The sequence below is a fragment of the Vombatus ursinus genome, unplaced genomic scaffold (assembly GCF_900497805.2).
Source record: "Vombatus ursinus unplaced genomic scaffold, bare-nosed wombat genome assembly UNPS02014801.1, whole genome shotgun sequence".
Classification (NCBI taxonomy): domain Eukaryota; kingdom Metazoa; phylum Chordata; class Mammalia; order Diprotodontia; family Vombatidae; genus Vombatus; species Vombatus ursinus.
This window is the reverse complement of record NW_020954579.1, coordinates 14112129-14135146: the sequence shown is the minus strand read 5'-3', so window position 1 is coordinate 14135146 and position 23018 is coordinate 14112129. Positions and strand designations below refer to the sequence as shown.

The following is a 23018-nucleotide window of genomic DNA, read 5'->3' as shown; positions in this document are numbered from 1 at the left end:
ATCTTGGAGTGTGGGGGATGATGCCTCTGGCCTCTGGTCCTTCTTACTGTTAGTTTTTGAGCTTTGTCCTGGGCCCAACCTCTGCACTACTTTCCTCCTCCAAGCCACAGCTAGGGCCCTCCAGCATACTATGCTGGAAATGCTCTTGCTCCCTGAGAGCCTTCCAGTGGCTATGATCTTCAGTTCTCCCCTCTGGCCTGAAACTGAGACCAAGAACTCAGCTCTCCTGTAAGTGCCTACAGCCAGCAACATCTCTCCACTGCTTCTGCACTCACTAGGCGTGTGCTGATTCCTTCCTGCCCAGGACTGCATCTCAGCAGCACTGCTGGGCCTGGGGTCCCTTGTCAGCAGAGACTCTCTGACTCCCCACACTGGGGACTGGGAACTGAAAATTCCTATGGCAGAGTAGAGGCTGTCTCCCAATCCAGCTGCCCCCAGGGCTTTGTGCTTGTTGTTTCATCAGAGTTAGCCTGGAGGTGTTTACACTTCACTCAGGCTGAACCTCCCTCCTGGGATTTTTCTTCAGATCTTCTTTGGTTGTCCCAGGAGGACCACTGTTCTGCCTCAACTCTTGTTTATTTTTGCTGCTCTACGTTGACCAGGAGGTGCTATTTTGTCTTATTTGTGGAGAAAATCTGGAAAGCTTCAAATTTTCTGACCTTTCGAATTTTCTGCTATCTTTCCAGAATCCTCTCCCCCCACTATACTTTGGAACGCCTGTTCCATAACCAACAGACTTCCTTTCTTTGTAAACCTCTTCTCATACTCCTTCCATCTGCTGGCACTCACAGAGACTGTGCCCCTACTGCTCCCTTATCCCAACCCATTACATTTCATCTTTTATATTACTAGTTACACCTCTAATGCCTCCTGCTTCACTGGTCCTAGAAAAGTAATCCCAAATATTTCATTACTTTCTATTATCACCATCATTTAGCAATTTAACTTCTTGAACTTCATCCTATCCAAATTTTTTATCCAAGCCTGGTAGCTATTGTTTTTCTCAATGAATTCAGTGCCTACCTCACAATCTTCCTTTCTAACCTGAGACTTCAACATATATGTTGGTATTCCCTCAATCCTTCAGGGCAAAAAAAAAAAAATAGACACTTGATGAAATAGAGGACTTTTAAACATTCCTGATGAAAAGACCAGAGCTGAACAGAAAATCTGATTTTCAAATACAAGACTCAGGAGATGCATAAAAAGGTAAAACGGGGAAAAGAAATCATAAGAGATTCAATAAGGTAAAACTGTTCACATTCCTGAATAGGAAGATATACTTGTTCAAAGGAGACAGAGGGCATAGACAAGTGGGTGCAAGTTGACTATGATGGAATGATATAAAAAAAATTAAGAGATGAGAAAGAAGGATGCACTGGGAGAAGAGGAAAGGAAAAGGTAGAATGAAGTAAATTATCTCACACAAAACAGGTGTGAAATAGCTTTTACAATAGAGGGAAAGATAGGGTGCAGGGAGGTGGGTAATACTTGAACTTCACTCTCTTTGGAATTGGTGAAAAGAGGGAATAACACATACATTCAATTGGGTATAGAAATCTATCTTATCCTACAGGGAAATAGGAGGGGAGGAGAATAAGAGGTCATGGTGTTAATAGAAGGGAGGGCAGATTGGAAAAGGTAGTGGTCAGAAGTAAAACACTTTAGAGGAAGAACAAGGTGAAAGGAAAAAGAGAGAGAGACAGAGAGTGAGAGAAAAGGACAAATGGGGGAGAGGGAAATAGGGTGAAGGGAAAAAAATAGTAATTATAACTATGAATGTAAATGGCATGAATCACCTATAAAATGGAAGTGGATAGCAGAGTGGATTAAAAACCAGAATCCTTCAATATGTTGTTTACAAGAAACACACTTGAAACAGGGAGACAAACATGGAATAAAGTTAAAGAGATGGAGAAGAATTTATTTTGCTTCAGCTAAATTAAATAAAGGGGTAGCCATCATGGTCTCAGACAAAGCAAAAGCAGAAATAAATCTAATTAAAAGAGATAAGCAAGGAAACTACATCTTGCTAAAAAGGTACCATGGACAATAAAGTAATATGAACACTAAACATATATGCACCAAAAGGTATAGTGTCCAAATTCTTAAAAGAAAAGTTAAATGAGTTACAGGAAGAAATAGATAGTAAAACTATACTAGTGGGAGACCTCAACTTTCCCATCTCAGAACTAGATAAATATAACCAAAAAATTAACAAGATGAATAGAATTTTAGAAAAGTTAGATATGATAAGCTTCTGGAGAAAACTGAATGGGACAGAAAGGAATATACTTTTTTTCTCAGCAGTACATGGCACCTACACAAAAACTGACCGCATATTAGGGCATAAAAACCTCACAACCAAATAAAGAAAAGCAGAAATATTAAATGTATCCTTTTCAGATCATAATGCAATAAAAATTACATTAAATAAAGGGCCATGGAAAATTGATTAAAAATTAATTGTAAACTAATTAATTTAATCCTAAAGAATGAGTGGGTCAAAGAACAAATTATAAAAACAATCAATAATTTCATCATTTGACAACAATGAAACAACATACTAAAATTTATGGGATGCAGCCAAAGCAGTACTTAGGGGAAAATTTATATCTCTAAACACTTACACTGATAAAATAGAGAAAGAGCGGATCAATTAATTTGGAATGCAACTAAAAATTAAAAAAAAAAACAGAAAAAGAACAAATTAAAAATCCCCAATTAAACACCAAATTGGAAATCCTGAAAATCAAAGGAGAGATAAACAAAATTGAAAGAAAACCATCGAACTAATAAATAAAACTAGAAGCTGGTTTTATGAAAAAAAAAATAACAACAAAATAAATAAATAATTTGATTAAAAAAAAGAAAACTAAATTACCAGTATCAAAAATGAAAAGGGTAAATTCACCACCAATGAAGAGGAAATTGAAGTAATTATTAGGCACTATTTTGCCCCATTATATGCCAAGAAATTTGACAATCTAAGTAAAATGAATGAATATTTACAAAACTATAAATTATCCAGTTTAACAGAAGAGAAAATTGAATACTTAAGTAACCTCATCTTATAAAAAGAAATTGAATGAGCCATCAATGAGCTCCCTAATAAAAAATCCCCAGGACCAGATGGATTCACAAACGAATTCTACCAAACATTTAAATAATAATTAATTCTAATAATATGTAAACTATTTAGAAAAATAAGCAAAGAAGGAGTCCTACCAAATTCCTTTTATAACACAGATATGGTACCTAAAACATCATACCTACACTAGGAAATGCAAAAACAGAAAGAAAACTACAGCCCAATTTCCTTAATGAATATTGATGCAAAAAAGTTTAATAAAATACTAACAAGTAGATTACAGTAATGTATCACAAAGCTCATACACTATAACCAGGTGGGATTTATACCAGAATTGCATCAGCCTAATTGAATATATCAATAACAAAACTAAGAGAAATTATATGACTATCTCAATAGACACAGAAAAGGTTTTGATAAAATACAACATTCATTCCTATTAAAAATACCAAAAAGCACAGCAATAAATGGAGCTTTCCTTAAAATAAACAGTATTTATCTAAAGCCATTAGCAAGTATTATCTGTAATAGGGATAAGTTAGATGCCTTCTCACTAAGATCAGGGGTAAAGCAAGGAGGCCCATTATCAGCACTGCTATTTAATATTGTGCTATAAATGCTAGCTATAGTGATAAGACAAAAAAAAAATTGAAAGAGTTAGAATAAGCAATGAGGAAACAAAAGTCTAGCCCTACCAGATCTCAAATTGTATTACAAAGCAGTAATCATCAAAACAATTTGGTACTGGCTAAGAATGGTGGATCAGTTAAATAGATTAGGTACACAATATACAGTAGGTAATGACTATAGTAATTTCATGTTTGATAAATGCGAAGATCCCAGCTTTTGGGACAAGAACTCACTATTCGACAAAAATTGCTGGGAAAACCGGAAAGCAGTTTAGTAAAAAGTAGGTACAGACCAACATCTCACACCATATACCAAGATAAGGTGAAAATGAATATATGATTTAGACATAAAGAGTAATACCATAAGCAAACTAGGGGAACATGGAATAGTTTACCTGTCAGATCTATGGATAAGGGAAGAATTTATCACCAAACAAGAGATAGAGAGCATTATGGGATGTAAAATGAATAATTTCAATTACATTAAATTAAAACGGTTTTTGCACAAACAAAACCAATGCAGCCAAGACTGGAAGGAAAGCAGAAAGCAGAGGAAATTTTTATAGCAAGTTTCTCTGATAAAAAGGCCTTATTTCTCAAATATATCAGAACAGAGTCAAATTTCTAAGAATAGAAGATATTCTCTAACTGATAAATGATCAAAGTATATGGACAGGCAGTTTTAGATGAAGAAATCAATGCTATCTATAGTCATATGGAAAAATGCTCTCACTATTTTTTTTTAATGAGGCAACTGGGGTTAAGTGGCTTTCTAACTCACTAACGATGAGATAAATGTAAACTAAAACAACTCTCAGGTACCACTTCGTACCTATCAGATTGGCTAATATGATGGAAAAGGAAAATGACAAATGTTGGAGGAGATGTGGGAAAATTGGGATGCTAATACACTGCTGGTAAAGTTGTGAACTGATCCAGCCATTATGAAGAGCAATTTGAAACTATGCCCAAAGGGCTATAAAACTGTGAATACCCTTTGACCCAGCAATACCACTACTAAGTCTGTATCCCAAAGAGATCCCTCCCACTCCCCCAGAAAAGGAAAAGGATAAATACCTACCAAAATATTTATAGCAGCTCTTTTTGTAGTGGCAAAGAATTGGAAATTGAAGGGATGCTCATCAATTGGGGAGTGGCTGAACAAGTTGTGGCATATGATTCTGATGGAATACTATTGTGCCATAAGAAATGATGAGCAGGATGCTTTCAGAAACATCTGGATAGATTTACATGAACTGATGCAAAGCGAAGTGAGCAGAACCAGGAGAACTTTGGGACTCCAAATTTCAAAAAACGAATGTTAAAATTGTTTTTACATGTAATTGGAAAAACTAAAATATTTAAAAAATAAAATAAAATAAAATGACAGAACTGCTTCTAAAAAATTGAACATTGCTCCATTTGATGCCAATTTTTATGTAGCAAGTATATATTTATTATGAATTCCAGAATCCATTTTTAGTCATAGTATCACAACAACTTCTATCGCCTTTTTTTAATGTCTAATTAGACCAGTTTGTAACACTGGCTTGCCAGACCGGCTATGTAAATGGGAAACTCAAGCATATTTCACTGGTTTGGTGATGTCTCTGAATTTGGATTTGAAGACTTCTGGGAAGAGGAAGCCAGAAGACTTGATTCTTCAGATGGTCAAGGAAGGGTTACTTGTAGGGTCTCTATCTGATTTCTAGCTGCTGGGTCCCCCTCTTCCTCCCCCTCTTCTTCCTTCCCTTCCTGGATTCTGGCAGAATGGTGGCACATGGAACTGATGTGATATTTTCTATTCAGTTTCCTGCTCAGCTAGAGAAAGAAATGGAAGGAGAGAAAGAGGTCTAACTTTTGGCTGAATCCAAGCACTAGTGCTCATTTAACCTGTTTGCCTTCTGATCAGTCTACACACATACACGACATTATCATGTCCTGTAGAGAAGCTGGAAGGGAGAAAAGCTGGCAGCTGCCAAATCCAGGGCTGGTGAGATTAAATGATGGCAGCAGGAAGAGATTTGAGAAGTGGTTTTGATCCTATTAGAGAGACATGGGAAACATCCCAGCTTCACTTAGGGCTGAGATGCCAGAGTGAGTAGTATACTCTGATTCCATTTGAAAGTCCTGCATACAAGAGAGATGTATTAATATCATCCAAGACAAGGACAAGTTTCACCCTCCCTCCAAATAGGAGAGCCTATTAGCAGAGATATAATTGCATCTATAACACCTGTTTCAAAAGCCATTTCCTAAAAAGGCTATAGTTGTAGTTAATATAGTTTTAAGAATTAAATAGAATGTTTAATATTTGACAGTTTTTGAAAAAAAGAGAGTTAATAGAGGTTATTTGAGAGAAATTATGAAAAAAGAGAGAGAATCAGGCAAAACTTCTTTCTTCAAAGAAGTGTTTTAGCTGTTATTTTATGAAGAAATGCTACAAAGATAAATTTATGAAGAGTGAAACTGGAGAGAGTTAAGAGCGATGGCTTAACAGAAGCTGAAGAAACTGTTTTCCTGTCATGGCTGGAGACAAGCTGAAAAAGAAAAAGAGAAAGAAGAGGAATTGTTCTTTATGAAACTACTGCAACCTCTAACTTGTGAAGAGATTTTGTGATCCTGAATTAACTGAATGGGATATCATAACATATGTGTGTGGTGGAGGTGAGGGGGAGATCTGATCAAAAAGTAAGCAAAATTAATAAGGGGTTTTGATCACTGTCTCTTCCTCTGTCTTCCAAAGTAATGGTTTGAAGTGACTGGCTCTGATTGCTCTCATAGCTAAAACACTGTAAATAATTATTTTTGTCTATGCTATGATTGATCTCATTGTTAATAAATTGCATATTCATTAATTTAATATTTATTTAATCCTAGATTATTGAATTTGATATAGAGACAAATGAGTAACTACTTATGGGAACAGAATTTTCTGCAGTTTACTAAATAAAAAATGGATACAGGTAAAGTAGCAAGCTGAGGGGTGACCTTTAACCCTGTGTAATCCTGTTCCATTTGGGTGGCTTGTCCTCATAAACCTGCTCTCTCTCTCTCTCTCTCTCTCTCTTTCCTCCCCTCTCCCCCCACCTCCCACATATATGTAGGGCATTGAGGTGGCTCAGTGGATAGAATGCCAGACCTGAAGTCAGGAAGACTCATCTTCCTGAGTTCAAATCTGTCTTCAGACACTCACTACTCTGTGACCCTAGGCAAGTCACTTAACCTTATTTGCCTCAGTTTCCTCATTTGTAAAATATGCTGGAGAAGGAAATGGCAAACCACTCCTGTATCTTTGCCCAGAAAACCCCAAATGGAGTGATAAAGAGTTGGACATGACTGAACAACACAACATATGTGTGTATAGATATATGTATATATACACATATGTGTGCATATATATCATCTATATATACACACATCTATACACATATCTATGTACTTATCATCTACATCAATATATACATTAACATCAATATAGATGATCTAGATATAGATATCTATACAGACCCCTAGAACTAACAAAGAGAAGCCCTTGAAGAAATCAGGAGCTGATCCTGGATAGGAACAGATTTCTAGGAGAGATTTTCTATTGTGCTTTACATAACCGGGGCTTCCATTCATATTCCTTTTACAAGTATGACATTTCCTACACATGGCTATGATACATGTGTGACACCCACTCCCACTTTTAACTTCTTTTTTTTGAGACTTGGTTTACCTATCATGCCCAGGCTAGCCACTTTGGGGCCTGATCCCAGTACTGATTGGCCAGAAACTTTGACCTGTTCTGTTTCCTGCCAGGGCTGGCTCACCTTGCTTTAGGCAGCCTGGTCCCCACTCCTATGCCCCTCCTCTCTGAAGCTTACCATATTGGTGCCAGACTGAGCATGGACCTCCTGTTCAACTTTTTTTTTTAATTAATTTATTTTGAATTATCAACAATCACTTCCATAAGCTTTTGAGTTTTAACTTTTTCTCGGCCTCCCTCCTCACTTCCCTCCCCAAGACGGCACGCAATCTGACATATGCCATACATATATATTATATATTCCTATTAAACATATTTTCACATTAGTGATGTTGTAAGGAAGAATTAGAACCAATAGGAGGAACCACCAGAAAGAGGAAAGAAAACACAACAGAAGAAAAAAAATAGCAAATAGCATGCTTCGATCTGCATTCAAACTCCACAGTTCTTTCTTTGGATGTGGAAAGCATTTTCCATCATGAGACCTTTGGAGATGTCTTAGATCCTTGTGTTGCTGAGAAGGGTTAAGTCTATCAATATTAGTCACTGCACAACGCAGCTGTTATTGTGTACAACATTCTCCTGGTTCTGTTCATTTCACTCAGCATAAGACTCATACAAGTCTTTCCAGATTTTTCTAAAGTCAGCCTGTTCATCATTAGTATTCCATTACATTCATACACCACAACTTGTTCAGCCATTCCCCAATTGATGGACATCCTCTCAATTTCCAATTTTTTGTCACCACAAAAAGAGCTGCTATAAATGTTTTTGTACATGTGAGTCCTTTTCCCATTTTTATGATCTCTTTGGGATACAGCCCTAGAAGTGCTATTGCTGGGTCAAAGGATATGCACATTTTTATAACCCTTTGGGTACAGTTCCAAATTGCTCTCCAAAATGGTTGGATCATTTCACAACTCCACCAACAATGCACTAGTGTTTCAATTTTCCCACATCTTCTCCAACATTTATCATTTTCCTGTTTTGTCATGTTGGCCAATCTGATAGGTGTGATGTGGTACCTCAGAGGTGTTCTGATTTGCATTTCTCTAATCAATAGTGATTTACCTCTCGTTCAACTTTAACCCTTCTGTGGCTCAAGGGATGCACCGGCCTCAGCCTCCACAATAGCAGGGATTAGAGGTGTGTGCCCCTATGCTGACCTTTCCAAATCTTTTCATGCTTTACCCTCCTCTACATGTTCTACTATTTAGTGATAAAGGCATTCTTGATGTTCCTACACAAAACACTCCATCTCTCAATTCCATGCCTTTTCATCAAACATCCCTTATGGACAGTGGGGATGGCCTCCTTACCTCCATCTTCTGGCTTCCTCAGCTTTCTTCAAGATTCAATACTACTACCACCGTCCGTCAGAGGCTTTTCCAGGCATCCTTCCCTTCCTCCATAATCAGGGCCTTCCTTCTGAAATTACCTCCCATTTACACTGTATATAAATATTTTGCATGGCTACTGTTTACCAGTATTGGGGATACCCAATCAACTTTAGCCCTCCTGCAGCTCCAGACTGAGCTCAAGACTTCCACAAGCTCCAACCTCCCCCAGGCACAGGGATCACAAGCAGGCCTCACCACACTCAGCCCATCCCACTCCTTTAAAAGCTAAGAAAGAAAGATTTCACCGCTGGGAATTAATTTTTGAAATATCATTTTTTCTTTTTTCTTATTCTTTCTCTCCTATTGAGATTTATGTTTAATTATTTATAAAAAGTTCTCTTAATCCTCTCATGATTGAGATTTTTAGTGATGATCTTGAGTTTCAAGCTTTATTCTTAATGCTGATCAGAAGAAATTGTTTCGTTCACTTTTGCCATTTTATGTCTCAGCTATTTAATTTTTAATATCTTTGTGCTTATTAATTGCCTTTTTCTAGTGTGACATGTTAAATATTCTTTTAGTTTTTGTCTTGTTTCTTTTGGTTTTGCCTCTATTGGAATTTTCACTTCCCAACACTGGGAATTTATTTTTATTTTGTCTTATTTTTTTTTTGATTGTGAGCAGGCTATTGCTAATCCAGCTCCTTTTAAATGCACTTCCACTTTGTTTGCTTGTTTGTTTTTTGAGGTGCATATTTTGTACACTTTCTGATACTGTAATTTTTATAGGTTTTGTGCCAGGAAAGCCCTGCTTTTCTTTCCAATTTCATATTCAATTTTATTAGGTGTTGTCCTCATCTTCGTAGAAACATTTCTCAATTCCCATAACCTATCTGGGGCAAACATAAAAATACTATTATGCAAAATGTTCTACTGATACAATGAATCAATACACTACATTGATGAGGCACTGTGTTTATGTGGCTATGAGCATGAAAGTGTTGTGCTTTCCTGCATGGTATATGGCTATGTGCTCTATACTGACATGTGAAAAAATACTGTTTTTTCATGATCTTAAGTTTATTTCTGCTGCAATGATACCAATTTTCATTCACTGCATATAGCCTTTCTTCCTGTTATCATAGTATGCCTCTGCATGTTTGCTGACTTTGCTGAACATCTTAAACATGGAGCAATCTCTTAAAGAGATGGATGTTGAAGTAGTTAAAATGTGTGGTTACATTGTAGGTATTGAAAGTCATAAAGGTGGGGCACCTAGGTGGCACAGTGGATGGAGCGCCAGCCCTGGAGTCAGGGGGACCTGAGTTCAAATCCGCCCTCAGACACATAACACTCACTGGCTGTGTGACTCTGGGCAAAGTCACTTAATCCTAACTGCCTCACCAAAAAAAAAAAGAAAAAAATTCATAAAGGCCTCCTAACATTAGAAACTGCAGATCATAAGACTAAAGACACTGTTAAAATATTGAAAAGGAATGTGCATAGAACAAAACCCTAAGCGTGGATCGACAACAACCCATTCATTTATATTCAGACCAGTGCCCAACTGCATGCCAGATATAGGTAGCAGCATTATCCAGCTCTGAATTCAGCATATGCCACAGACCAGGGAAGACTAATATAGATGCAAATGCTCTTTTTCAAAGGCCACATGACAATAAAGTTACAGTAACACCAAAAGCAGATATAAAAGCTATATATGTAATACCCAGGGACCAGGGCTAAAATGAAGTGGAAGTATAACTGAGAGCCTGGGTTTTTCACCTCCTGATGGCATGACAAGAGCATAGGTGAATCTCATTTCTATGAAACAATTTTCTTTGTTCCAGTATGTGAATGACTGGTGGTATGTACAGATGGATGATGACAAACTGACAGAAATCGTACAAGCTAAGGAAAAAGGAAGTGATGCTAGAACACTCTAGTTCTAGCCACTGGAAGGTTAACTTACTGTTGAGACAACAGCAAAAACTGGAGTTCTACAATGTAATGTTGTATTGAACTGTGACTGATCCAATGTATGGTATGAGAAAGCAGTTGCTGCCACACAAAGCATAACGCTCTGTAGCCATGAAAGTACTGTATAATGACTTCAAACATATGGGTCAAGAGAAGACCCTGGAGCTAGTAAGAAACAGATTTTACTTACTCAAGAGAGCAACAGATGTCACTAAGAAGTGTGAAACTTACGCAATGTGTACAAAGAAGAACATTGCTAAATTATGCTACATGTTTGGAAAACAAAAGCACTAGCAAACCTTGGGAATCTGACTGCACTGACTTGTTAAAAAAAAAAGTTAATATTTTGTTTTTTCCCCAGTTACACGTTAAAAACAATTTTAGCTTTTTTTTTTCAAATTTTGAGTTCCAAATTCTCTCCCTCCCTTTCTCCCCTCCCACTCAGAAGGCAAGCAATCTGATATAGGTTATGCATGTGCTATCATGGAAAACATATTTTTGGGGCAGCTAGGTGGTGCAGTGGATAGAGCACTAGCCCTGGAGTCAGGAGGACCTGAGTTCATATCTGGCCTCAGACACTTGACACTAGCTGTGTGACCCTGGGCAAGTCACTTAATCCCATTGCCTAGCACCCACCCCCAAAAAAAAGTATTTCCATATAAATCATGCTGGGGGCAGCTAGGTGGCGCAGCGGATAGGGCACTGGCCCTGAAGTCAGGAGAACCTGAGTTCAAATCTGGCCTCAGACCAAACACTTGACACTTACTAGCTGTGTGACCCTGGGCAAGTCACTTAACCCCAATTGCCTAAAAATTAAAAAAAAAGAAAAAGAAAAAAAGAAAGAAAACCATATAAGTCATGCTGTGAAAGAAAACAGACCAAAAAAGCCAAGAAAAATAAAGAAAGAAAAAGAAAAAGAAAGCGAAGAAAAACTATGCTTCAATTTGCATTGAGATTCCATCAGTTCTTTCTCTGGAGATGGATAGCATCTTTCATGACAAGTCCTTCAGAATTGTCTTAGATCATTGTATTGTCATAGTGGATCATCATGCAATATTGCTGTTACTATACACAATATTCTCCCGGTTCTGTTCATTTCACTTTGCATCAGTTCATGTAAGTCTTTTGCACTGACTTTTTATCTTTAGAAGAAGATAGTAAACATCAGTCCTATCTTAGTCCTGAATGAACATTTCACCAGGTATGTAAAAAAAATGGCCAACCAAGAACAAGAAATCTTCCATGGTTGCTAAAATATTGTGGAAGAAGCGTGCCTCAATATATGGATTCCCTGCTAGGATGCATTCTGACCAAAGTAAAGATTTTAAAAGCTAGTTATCCAAGGAAATGTTACCTTTGGCAGATATCAAGAAATCTAGTCTAATACTTTACCATCCACAGGAGACCCACAACCTGAGTGTTTCAACCACATACTGATAAATACATAAGGAACTCTAAAACCAGAACAAAAATGTCAATGGAGTCAACATGTGGCATTTCTATTACATGCATTCAACTCTACCAGGAATGATTCCACAGGCTTTTCACCATATGTGCTGATGCTTACCTAATGATTTATACTTTCTGGCATTTCTAAGAATGAAGATGATATAAATACACAAAACAAATACACATCTCAACTTAGAGAGAAGGTGAAAGAAGCTTACCAACTAGCCACAACTTCTGATCAAAATAGCTTTAACAGAAACAAACTACCATTTTGATGCCCAAGTCTGTTGGTCTGTCAAGACCTCCAACAAAGAAAAAGTTTGGTTAAGTAAATATGGAAATCAGGGGAAACTGAAGTCATAAAATCAATTAAACTAAACCATACAAGGTTGCTGAGAAATTGAATATCTCATTTGCAGAATAGCCTCAGAAAATGGAAGAGACCCTGTAAAATACAATTGCTTGCAATCACTTACTGCAAAGAAAAGTTAGTCGGACATTATAATGAGCAGGTGGAGAAAACAGCTTAGCTTACTTTACCTTAGCTCAGCAGACTAGGAAAACGAGACTACCCATCAATTATATAAAAACTATCTGAAACAGGTACTGGCTCTAAAAGTTAAACTTCTAGTAAAGAAGACATCATGTACTCTTACTCAATAACCTCATCTCAAACTGAAGGGACCTCCAGTTCAGACAGAATGAAATGACTCAACCCAAAGGCAACTCCTTTCTTGCTTAAAATTTTAGCTATATAGAGATGGGATCAGCAAACTGCAGTCCATGAGCCCAATGCAGTCCAACATCTGTTTTATTTAAAAAAACAAAAAAGATTATTTGCGTGAGTACTATGGATACACATGTAATCTAAGGATAATTATGCAATATGTCCTGCATGTAATTTAGATATTTAGTCACTGAAGTGTTGTGCAATGCTTTTTTATTGTCCTATGTTTACTGCATGTATTTTATTTTTAATTTTTATTTTCAGTTCCAAATTTTCTCTCTCCTTTCATCCCCTCCCCCACCAGGCAAGAAATACTACACCCATCACATATATATATATATATATACATATGATGTATATAAATCATGGTTAGCTAGGTGGTTCAGTGGAGACAGTGCTGGGCCTGGAGTCAGAAGGACTCATCTTCCTGAGTTCAAATCTAGTCTCAGACACTTCCTACCCGTGTGACCCAGGGCAAGTCACTTAACCATGTTTGCCTCAGTTCCTCATCTGTAAAACGAGCTGAAGAAGGAAATATCAAACCACTCCAGGATCTTTGCCCAGAAAACCCCAAATGGAATCATAAAGAGTTAGACATGACTGAAAATGACTAAACAACAATCATACATATGTAGTCATTCAAAACATATTTCCACACTAACCATGTTGCAGGAAGGTAGGGGGAAGGGGAGGAGAAACAAGAAAAATAAAGAAAGTGGGAAAAATATGCTTTAATATGCATTCAGAGTCATCAGTTCTCTCTCTGGAAGTGGACAACATTTTTCATCATGAGTCCTTTGGAATTGTTGAGGACCACTGTATTGATTATAGTAGCTAAGTCTTTTGTAGTTGACTATCATTACAATATTGCTATTACTGTATATATTGTTCTCCCAGTTCTACTTAATTTTTTATCAGCTCATATAAGAATTCTCAGGTTTTTTCTGAAATCATCCTCTTTGTCATTTCTTCCAGAACAATACCATTCCATCACAATTATATACTTCAACTTGTTTAGCCATTCCCAAATTAACGGGCATCCCCTAAGTTTCTGAATCTTTGCCACCACAGAAAGAGCTGGCTATAAATATTTTTGTATATATGAGTCCTTTTTCTTTTTCTTTGATCTCTTTAGGGGTACAGACCTAGTAACAGTATTGCTGGGTCAAAGAATATATTGCATGTATTGTTAATGCACATCTGTTACATTTGTTCCACAAATCATAGAATGATTACCTGGGACATTAGGAAAATTATGCCTGTTATTTTAAAGTACTGATATTTGTATAATTGCATATTTCAAGTATACCCTGGATCATTTTTTTTAACAAGGGACTTCAAAATTCCTGACCACAGGGAGGAATGTAACTCTAGCTTTTTGGGCTCCCTGCCCAGATAGAATTGCTATGGAGATATTAGGCTCAAGCAGATGCTTTTCCAGAATTCATTAGTTTGGTGACATTTCTTTGAACTTGGCTTTACAGGCTTCAGGGAAGAAAGAGAAAACAAGAGGAGCTCATTCTTCATCTTGTGCCTTGCAGAAGGAAGTGCCACTGATGGGTAGTGTTGTGTCTGATTTCTAAATGTTCTCTCCCCAGCCCCACTCCTCCAGGGCTCTGGCAGGATGCAAAAGGAGGATGGAGGTCCTCAAAATTGATGGGATACAATGCTTGCTTCTTGGCCCTAACTTGCTCTTGGCTCAGTTGGAGAAGGAAGAGGTAAGGAAACAGAGGTTTAATTCCTGGCTGCAACCAAAGCATCAGTGCTCATTTGTGCTGTTTACTTGTTGATCATGTCCTCTTCAAGACACATATACACTCTCTCTCTCTCTCTCTCTCTCTCATCCTGTGTCTGATTATAAACAAAGAAAGTTTGGCAGCCACCAAAGCTTTATCTGGTGTGAATAGTGATAGCAGTGGGTACAGGAGAGATCTATGAAGAGCTTTTTAGCAAAATAAGAGACACATGCCTGCTTCAGAGCAGGTTGACTGCTGCTGAGGAGGGAGGAGTAGACCATTATCTCATTTGGATGCCAAACATGAAAGCCCATTTGTTCCATGTATCATGGAATATTACCTGCGACACTAGAACAATCACCCTTGTTATTTTAATATCATACCCCTAGGCAAGCAAAAGTTCCTATCCCAAGTCTGTACGTCATAGAACTAAGTTGTAGTCTTACACATTTAAATCTTGTATAAAATTAGTACCTTGTATTCTCCAATAAACAATAGATGAGTAGCCTCAAGGGTATAGAGAGAAAAGCACTTTTCTTTAAGCTGAGAATTAAAATACATTTTAATTGTCCTTGTGGTCTTTTCTCCAATTCTTTCTAGGTAGAAATAACATGACCTGATAATATTTCATCATCTGGATTCTCCTACCAAAGTGGGTCATGCCTGAATGAAAGGATCTACCTCAGCAAAGCCATGACTCTGTTAAAGTGCATATAAGCACTTAGCAACAGAGGACCCACAGGACATAATTAAATGATAATACAAAGCAAAGCTAGCTAGCTATAACAATATCAATAGGCTTCACAGTCAAAAATAAAGAGAGCCACAGCCAAATAGAATAGAATAATGCTATAATCTGCTTTTTGCGTTACCCTAGAAATGCTGAAGAAATTAACTCCCACTATTCCTTCTGTTTCTCCAAAAATTATTTTCATGCATCTCTTAGCCAAGATTAAAAATGTATGTAAGTAAATATATCTATTTAAATTTAATTTAAACTACTTCACTGCCAAATTCTCCCTACCACAGGCTGACTTTTTTTTTTTACATTTTTATAGTTAAAAATCCCAGATCTATGCATCAAGCCTTAGTCTTTCTCCTGAGCACCAATCCTGCATCACTGTTGTTGCTATTGATCAGTTGTTTCAGTCAGGTCCAACTCTGCATGACCCCATTTGGGATTTTCGTGGCAAAGATACAGGAGTGGTTTGCCATTTCCTTCTCCAGCTCATTTTACAGATGAGGAAGCTGAGGCAAACAGGGTGAAGTGACTTGCCCAGGGTCACACAGTGACTGAGGCCCAGATTTGAACTCTGGATGATGATTCTTCCTGACTTCAGGCCCAGTACTCTATCCACACACATCACCAACTGCCTATTACACATTTCAAAGTGGAAGTTCTGTAGCCATATCAAACTTAAACCCCCTCCCATAGAACCGACCTCTCTCTGTTACTGTTGAAGGTACCAACATTCTTCTAGTCACGCATATTTGCAACCTCAGTGTCAACCTTCATACTCACTCACTCTATAGGTCCAATCAGTTGCCAAATCTTGTTGTTTCTCCCTCTACCTATCTTGCATGTCTCCTCTTTATTCACATAGCCACCACCCCGTTCAGGCCCTCCTCACTTGTTACCTAAGCAACTGCAATGGCCTCCAGTGTTGATCTTGTTGCCTTGGGCCTCTCCCCTCTCCAATCCATCCTCCACACAGCTACCTAAGTAATTTTCCTAAAGTGCATATCTAACCACGTCATTCCTCTCCAAAATTATTCCAATGGCTCCCCATTACTTACAGAACCAAATATAAACTCCTCTATCTGGCATTTAAAACTTCACAAATTGGCCCCTTTCTACTTTTGTAGTCTTTTTATACATTACTTCTCTCTATGATCCAGTCACACTAATCCTCTTGCTATTCTTCACATAGGATACTCCATCTCTCATCTCCCTGGTGCCTTTGCACTGACTATCCCCCAAGCCTGCAATGTTATGCCCCCTTTCTGCCTTTTGCAATCCCAAAATGCCAGTCAACTTAAGAAAAGTTCACCCATTCCACTATCAGGTATAGAATGAGAAGACATCATGAGGACTACAGCTGAGACTCCTCAACAAACCGAAATGCCTCCTCATTTTACCTGAGTTCAGCCACAGATTTTACCATTTCCCAAGCCCTGCATGATTCATTAATATCATTTCCTTCATTCAACAAAAATCTGCTTCAGCCAACTACGGGCAATAGACTGTGATGAAGTTCAACTAAAGATGAAACTTTTCTAAAATTTTGTAAAGACTGGTCAAAAGTCATGCTGGAGGCAAAAGAGTGGAGTCATGCTAATCAGCAAAAGATAAGCAATGGGTTTAATTACCAGGCCTAAAATAGATGTGAATATATACACACATTTTTTCTTCTGAGTACATAGGACTTTTGCCTACTTGACACAAGAAATTCAGCTTCATAAGTCTACTTCTGTGCATAATTATAGCTACTTGTCTAATTATACAGCCTTCCCTTCAAATGACTCCTACAATTAAGTAAACCCAAAAAGGCTAAGAGAGTTTACAGGCAGAACCAAACAACAAGTGTTGTAGAAGTAACATACAATAAGTTCCCCACCATATAAGCTAAACTACCTTCCCCCTAAAAAGTACTGAAACTGTTCTTGAGGTTTAATAATTGCCCATGGAACTAAGTAAACCCTCAGGTGTTGACAGAGATAACTTCCTGGTAGCTTAAGTAAAAAAGCTAGAGCAGAAGTCAGGCGTTTCTCAGTGGCCTGACACACAGTTTTGGCTAGTGCACCCAGCATGGCCAACACAGAGGCAGGGATGCTGTGCCCAAATGAATCGATGCTCTATCTTTTGACTATCCTTTCCAAACTATGGCTAAATACACTTCCTTTTGTTAACTGCTAGGTAGTCTATGAGTGTCTTATTTCATTCTGAATCTGAACCTGAACCACCAAACTGGCCTGAGTCAGGCATCTGGCAACAGTGGAAGAAGTGTGACTCAAAGGAAGGGGAGCCATGGGTGATTAGAGGCCCTTACACAAAAGCCCTGCACCCTGTGGCTTCCATGGTTCAGGCATTGCTTCTATGTGCTGGCCATATTCCATGAGGCCTACCCCACTGACCTGGGACAATTAGAGTGTAAACTGTCCGTAGGCATTCAGCAACTAGAGACAAACATGAATGAGCTCTGAATCTTTAAGAACCATACCCTGAAGATGATACATGTTATAAACTGTTGTTAGTTGAATTTGTCTATTTTTTTTTAATTTGGGAGTGATAGTGATATCCAGACCCAAATGCTGTAGTAAGCCTGGACTCTCTCTAAAGACTAGAGTTTGGGGATTGTTTAAGAACTGTGCTGAATGAGTGGTTTGGGACTTTTTGCGTAGTAATTGGGAGGCCACTGGGAATTGCGCCATATGCACTTTGTTGGAATTCTATGGTACAAGGCACTGGGGGAGACACTTGAAAAAATAGTGCTTAATCCTCCCCTGAACCTCAAGGACCTTTTCAAAAGTGGGGATAGGGACAAATGTGCTAACTGCACCAAAGCTAGTTAACTGAGGATTGGAGGTGGCTACATCACTTTAAAAGGAGAGACAACTTTCATCTAGTTCATGTGAAATGTAACTCCCTTTCTCTTTGGAGAGTCAAGTGAGGAATAGATAAGGGACCCCTGCTCAGTGAGCCCCAGTACAGGCCCTGGATACCCTTTTCCCACTCTTGCAAAAATGACAACTGCTTGCATATAGCAGCCAGAGGATATGTGCTGGCCTAGAGGAGTTTCTGACTGTATTATTTGATTTGTATCTCTCTAAGCACAGGTGAGCAATCCTGAGATGGAAATTCCTAGCCTTGTTATTAGTTAAGACATCAACAACTCCTGTAGCCTTTAGTAAGAGCTAACTAATGAAAAAAAATGCTCATTCATTCATTCATTCATTTATTCTGCTGCCAGAAAGGAAAACCACTAACAGAGAAAGGAGCACAAGCCCTGGTCTGATTGGCTACAATTCCTTGTAGTAGCCTGAGTTATCCTATGTAGCTATTCCTAATCTCACCTATGTGGTAGACCATCCAGGAGCAGTAACACTCAGTCTATGGCACTGAGAGCTGGCAGTGCAGCCCCAGTATAAAGGTGCAACACTTGGCCCAGCAGAGGAGAAATGGTGTCCATTGCAGCATGCAAACCCTGGCACTGGGTATTTCTAGGCCCTTGCCCAGGAGGACAGAGGCAGTTCCCACAGTAGCATTCAAGTCCTGGTACAGGAGGGACAGTACTCAAAATCTAACACATAGAGGTAGCAGCCCTACAGAGCTCTCAGGCCCGAGAATAAACAGATAGGCAGTGTTTGGCCAAAGTACAGTGGGCAACAGAGAGGTCCCCAGAGCAGGCAGGCCCACTGAACCCCCTTTGTTTACTGTAATCTGAAATTAATAAGGCCCTTCCATTATAGTACCCACTAGTGAATGAACAATTCCTTCTCAGGAAGGGCTGTGAAGACCAAGGGGTAAAAATTTTGTGAGGTGCATTTCTTTCTGGCAACAAAGAGGAAAGATAGCAGAGATTTTTAAAGTAAGGGTCAACAAATTGCAGCCTGTGGGCCACATCTGACCCACGGACCATAATTTACTGGCTCCTAGTCTAAAAGAACAAAAATTTGGTAACATCCCCCTCTGAATTCCCAGGGAGGTAGAGGTCCTGGCCAGCGGACTGGGAGATATGGGGAGGGAGGGAGGGAGAGAGAGAGAGAGAGAGAGAGAGAGAGAGAGAGAGAGAGAGAGAGAGAGAGAGAGAGGTGGTAAAGATAAGGGTTGTAGGAATAGCACCGGTTCATGCAGACAGGAATGATACTTTAAGGGGGCAGGGAGGTCATCTGGCTTACTTGCCACCTGAGGTATAAAAGACTCAGCCAATGGGGTACTTGGCATAAGAAGTTTTAGCTGAATACCCACTATACTGCAAGAATATCTTTCTTACCTAGTGTGGCCATTTCCATGGAGAATGTAAATGCATGGTGTATATGGTGGGGGAGGAGAGAGGAGGAATAGCCATTTTCTCTAAATTACCATCTTTCTAAACTTAGGAATTACATTTTTTGTTATTAGTAAAGTCACTTTTATTGCATTATGTGGTTCACAAGTCTATCACTATATTCTAACCATGAGACTAAATCATTCCACTAGCCTCCTTTGGGCCTGGCCCAGAACAACAGTGAGTTTTGGTATTGACTCTGATACTGCAATAGGCTAACTGCAAGAGTGTAATGGCCCCTTAGCTACCTTAATACAAATAATCCTGATCCATGATATGGACTGGTGACTGTGCCAAAAATATCATCTAAGCTATGCTCTTGATATTCTTGGTGCTTCTCTTTCCATTGTCGCATCATGAGTCCTACTGTGAGTTGTTAAGATTTAGTATTACCTATGATGTGTACCAGATCCAGAACTCTGTCCTAAAGAGGGGAGGTGAAACCTGGGATTTCTGGTCTTCACGCCCTCATACTATGTCACTCTTTCAAGGGGCCATTACACTGCTGGTAATCTTTCTACTATCTTTTGTTTTTCCATTCCTCATCTTCATTTCTTTTCCTCTCCTAGGCTTTGCATCCTTGAAGTCAGAGTTTTCAATAAAAGTCCTATCATTTAAGTTTTGAAAGGTCTCCTGGAATACTTTTAGGATCTTTCCACCAAGGAGTGAGATATGGTAGGAGTAAAAATCTAAAATCTCCATCATATAGGCTAAGTTAGTTTTTCCCTAAAAGGTAATGAAACTGTCTTCAGTACTTAATTGGACTAAGGCTCTAGCCACTGACATAGTTCCCTAATGGGCTAAGTACAAAAGCCAGAAGAGAAGTCACAAGCTTTTTCCTCAGGCTTGCCACACACTTCTAACTAGTGCATCTGCATAGCTAACACAGAGATAGGGACACTGTGCCAAAATGAAATGATGCTATATCCTTGCTGACTATCTTTTCCACTCTATGACTAAATAAACTTCCTATTGCTAAATGTTAGAATGCCTATGAGTGATTCTTTTTATTCCACTCCTGAATGAATCTCTTAACTGTCCTGAGTCAATGTGGTCCATAGCAGGTAAAATATCCTTTTTCATATTACCACCCCAACATTAATATTTATATTTATATTGTTCAAGACGTGTACTCAGAAATTACTTTAACTCCCAAATAACGAAAACAACAGTAGTTTACATGTATGTTCTGCTTTCAAGGCCTTATACAGGTATAGATATATCATCCAATTCTCTCATATATAACTCAGTGAGTGATTATTCCCCTGAGGCATCAACACTTAAAGTTCAGCAAATCATTTCTAGCAATAGAAGTGAATTGAAAAAATTCACAGGTGTTTCAACATACTAAATCCAGCTGTTCTATCTAAAGGAAAAAAATATGTGCCTTTAAATCTTCTAAAAGCCATACTTCTTTTTAAAAGAAGTAATTAGACAAAAGTCTGTTAGCGTGTCATTGACCTACAGTTCCACCTTGACTAAAACGGCTCTCTGCTAACAATATTCATCTCTGCAAGGATTCTCTGGCACAAAGGCAGAGAGGATTACAGTTTTGCCAAAACACTCCACAGGGATGAAGGTTCATTGTCTGGTCCCTGCCCTCACCAGGCAGAAACTGGACATATTGCTGAGAAACTGGCTTTTCCATGTCTTTAATTCAATAGGTCTCTGTTCAACCGAAAAAGGGAACATCTTGGATTATGACTAACACTAAGAGTCCTAGCTAGTCCTGAGCCAAAAGAAAGTGGTAGAAATCTTGGCCCTTGAAGATTATGGGAGCCCTGAGCTAGTAAAGTACTGGTCTTGCCCAATGGCCATTCCTTCAGGGAACCCTATGATCCTCTCAAGCCTCTACCTCTTGCACTTAAAATAAGGTCAGTTGATTAACTGCCTCGTGGAACAAATACAGTACTTATATTTGTACAATTTGCATGCCTACAGGCCACTCCCTCCTCCTTACTACAAAGGTGACCACACTGAGTAAAGTCACTCATAGTGGCTTTGATGTCCATGGATAAGGCAAATATTTTCAGGAACCAAGATTTCTGCTTGCTTCTCCTAACAAACCTTCTCTTGAAAATGCTTTGGCATGCAAATTGTGTCCTATCTCTCTCCTTCAGCAGGTAGGGAGATTTTTCAGAATAAAACTAGCTCAAACCTGTGCCACTTCAGTAATCGCTGAGGAGCCTGTATGTAGACACTGACTTGCATGGCACTGGGTAGCCGCTGTCTGTACTAAGGAATGCACTGCCTTAAACCCAACAAAAGAAAGAAGGAAAGGAGGGCATGATGAGGGGCCTGAGGTAGGGGGAGATAGGGGATTGGAAGGCAAATGCTAATCATCCCATTCAATACTGGGTAACAACCTCGATGCAGCTGATTCTTCCTTCACTAAAACCAACTGCACCGACCCGGCTCCAGTTTTCTATAAATCATCATCATTCAGTGACAGTGACAGGCAGAAGACGACCCTGATCAGGACCCCCCCTCTTTTCTGGGGGACTTACTATCCTGAACCCCGCTGGAAGGGCTCTGCCCCCTCCCCGTGTCTTTACCCCATCTTGGGAAGAGCCGGACAGCAGGGTGGTCCAGCATCCCCAAATCCCAGGCCCTTGTTCCCTCCCCCACCCAGGACCCCGGCCCTAGAACTCCGTCCCCGCGCCCCTTCCTTGCCCCCAGCTGCCTGCAGAGGTCACGCCCAGCTCCGCCCCGGCCCCCGCCCGGCCCCCGGCTCCCCTCAGCTCTCACCAGACTTGGGCGGGTAGCGGTACACGGAATTGGACGGGATGTCCACCTCCTCCACGCCCGCGTGCTGCCTGCTGGTCAGGGCCCCCATAGCCGCGGGCGTCTCCGCTCGGGGCCCCGGCCCCGGTCCCCTCTACCCCAGGCGCCCGCGGTGCCTGCCCAAGCTCAGCCTCGGCCCCTCAGACGGAGCCCGGCGCAGCAGGGGCGGCTGCCCGAGGCTGCGGGCTGTGCCGGGGAGCTACGGCTGTGGCGGCTGGCAGCCCCCAGGGCGCCCCGCACCATCCTCCGCCCGGCACCGCGGAGGGGCCTCAGCCGAGCCCGAGGGGCTGCGGGAAGGAAGGGGGCGCCGGCGCCACCGCCGCCGCCGCCGCCACGGCCAGGTTCGGCGTGATGTCAGCGACTGCTTGCGCGGAGAGGACCGCGGCGGCTCCAGCCAATGGGGAGCCGGGGAGGGAGCGCCCCGACCCCGGCAGCCAATGGGAGGGCGGATGCAGCAGGGGAGCCGGCGGCGCGTGCCACCAGG

General features: G+C 39.9%; 1 protein-coding gene across 2 annotated transcripts in view; it reads right to left on the bottom strand.

The window, feature by feature from the left end:
- The window catches only part of RNF157 (ring finger protein 157), a 129231-nt gene extending 106635 nt beyond the window's left edge, over nucleotides 1–22596 (bottom strand). For both annotated transcript variants that reach the window (XM_027873330.1, XM_027873331.1), the window contains exon 1: nucleotides 22499–22596. In XM_027873330.1, coding sequence (XP_027729131.1) covers nucleotides 22499–22586 — 88 coding nt within the window. In that variant the 5' untranslated portion in view covers nucleotides 22587–22596. The remainder of the gene's footprint in view (nucleotides 1–22498) is intronic.
- Between the last annotated feature and the right edge of the window lie 422 nt (nucleotides 22597–23018).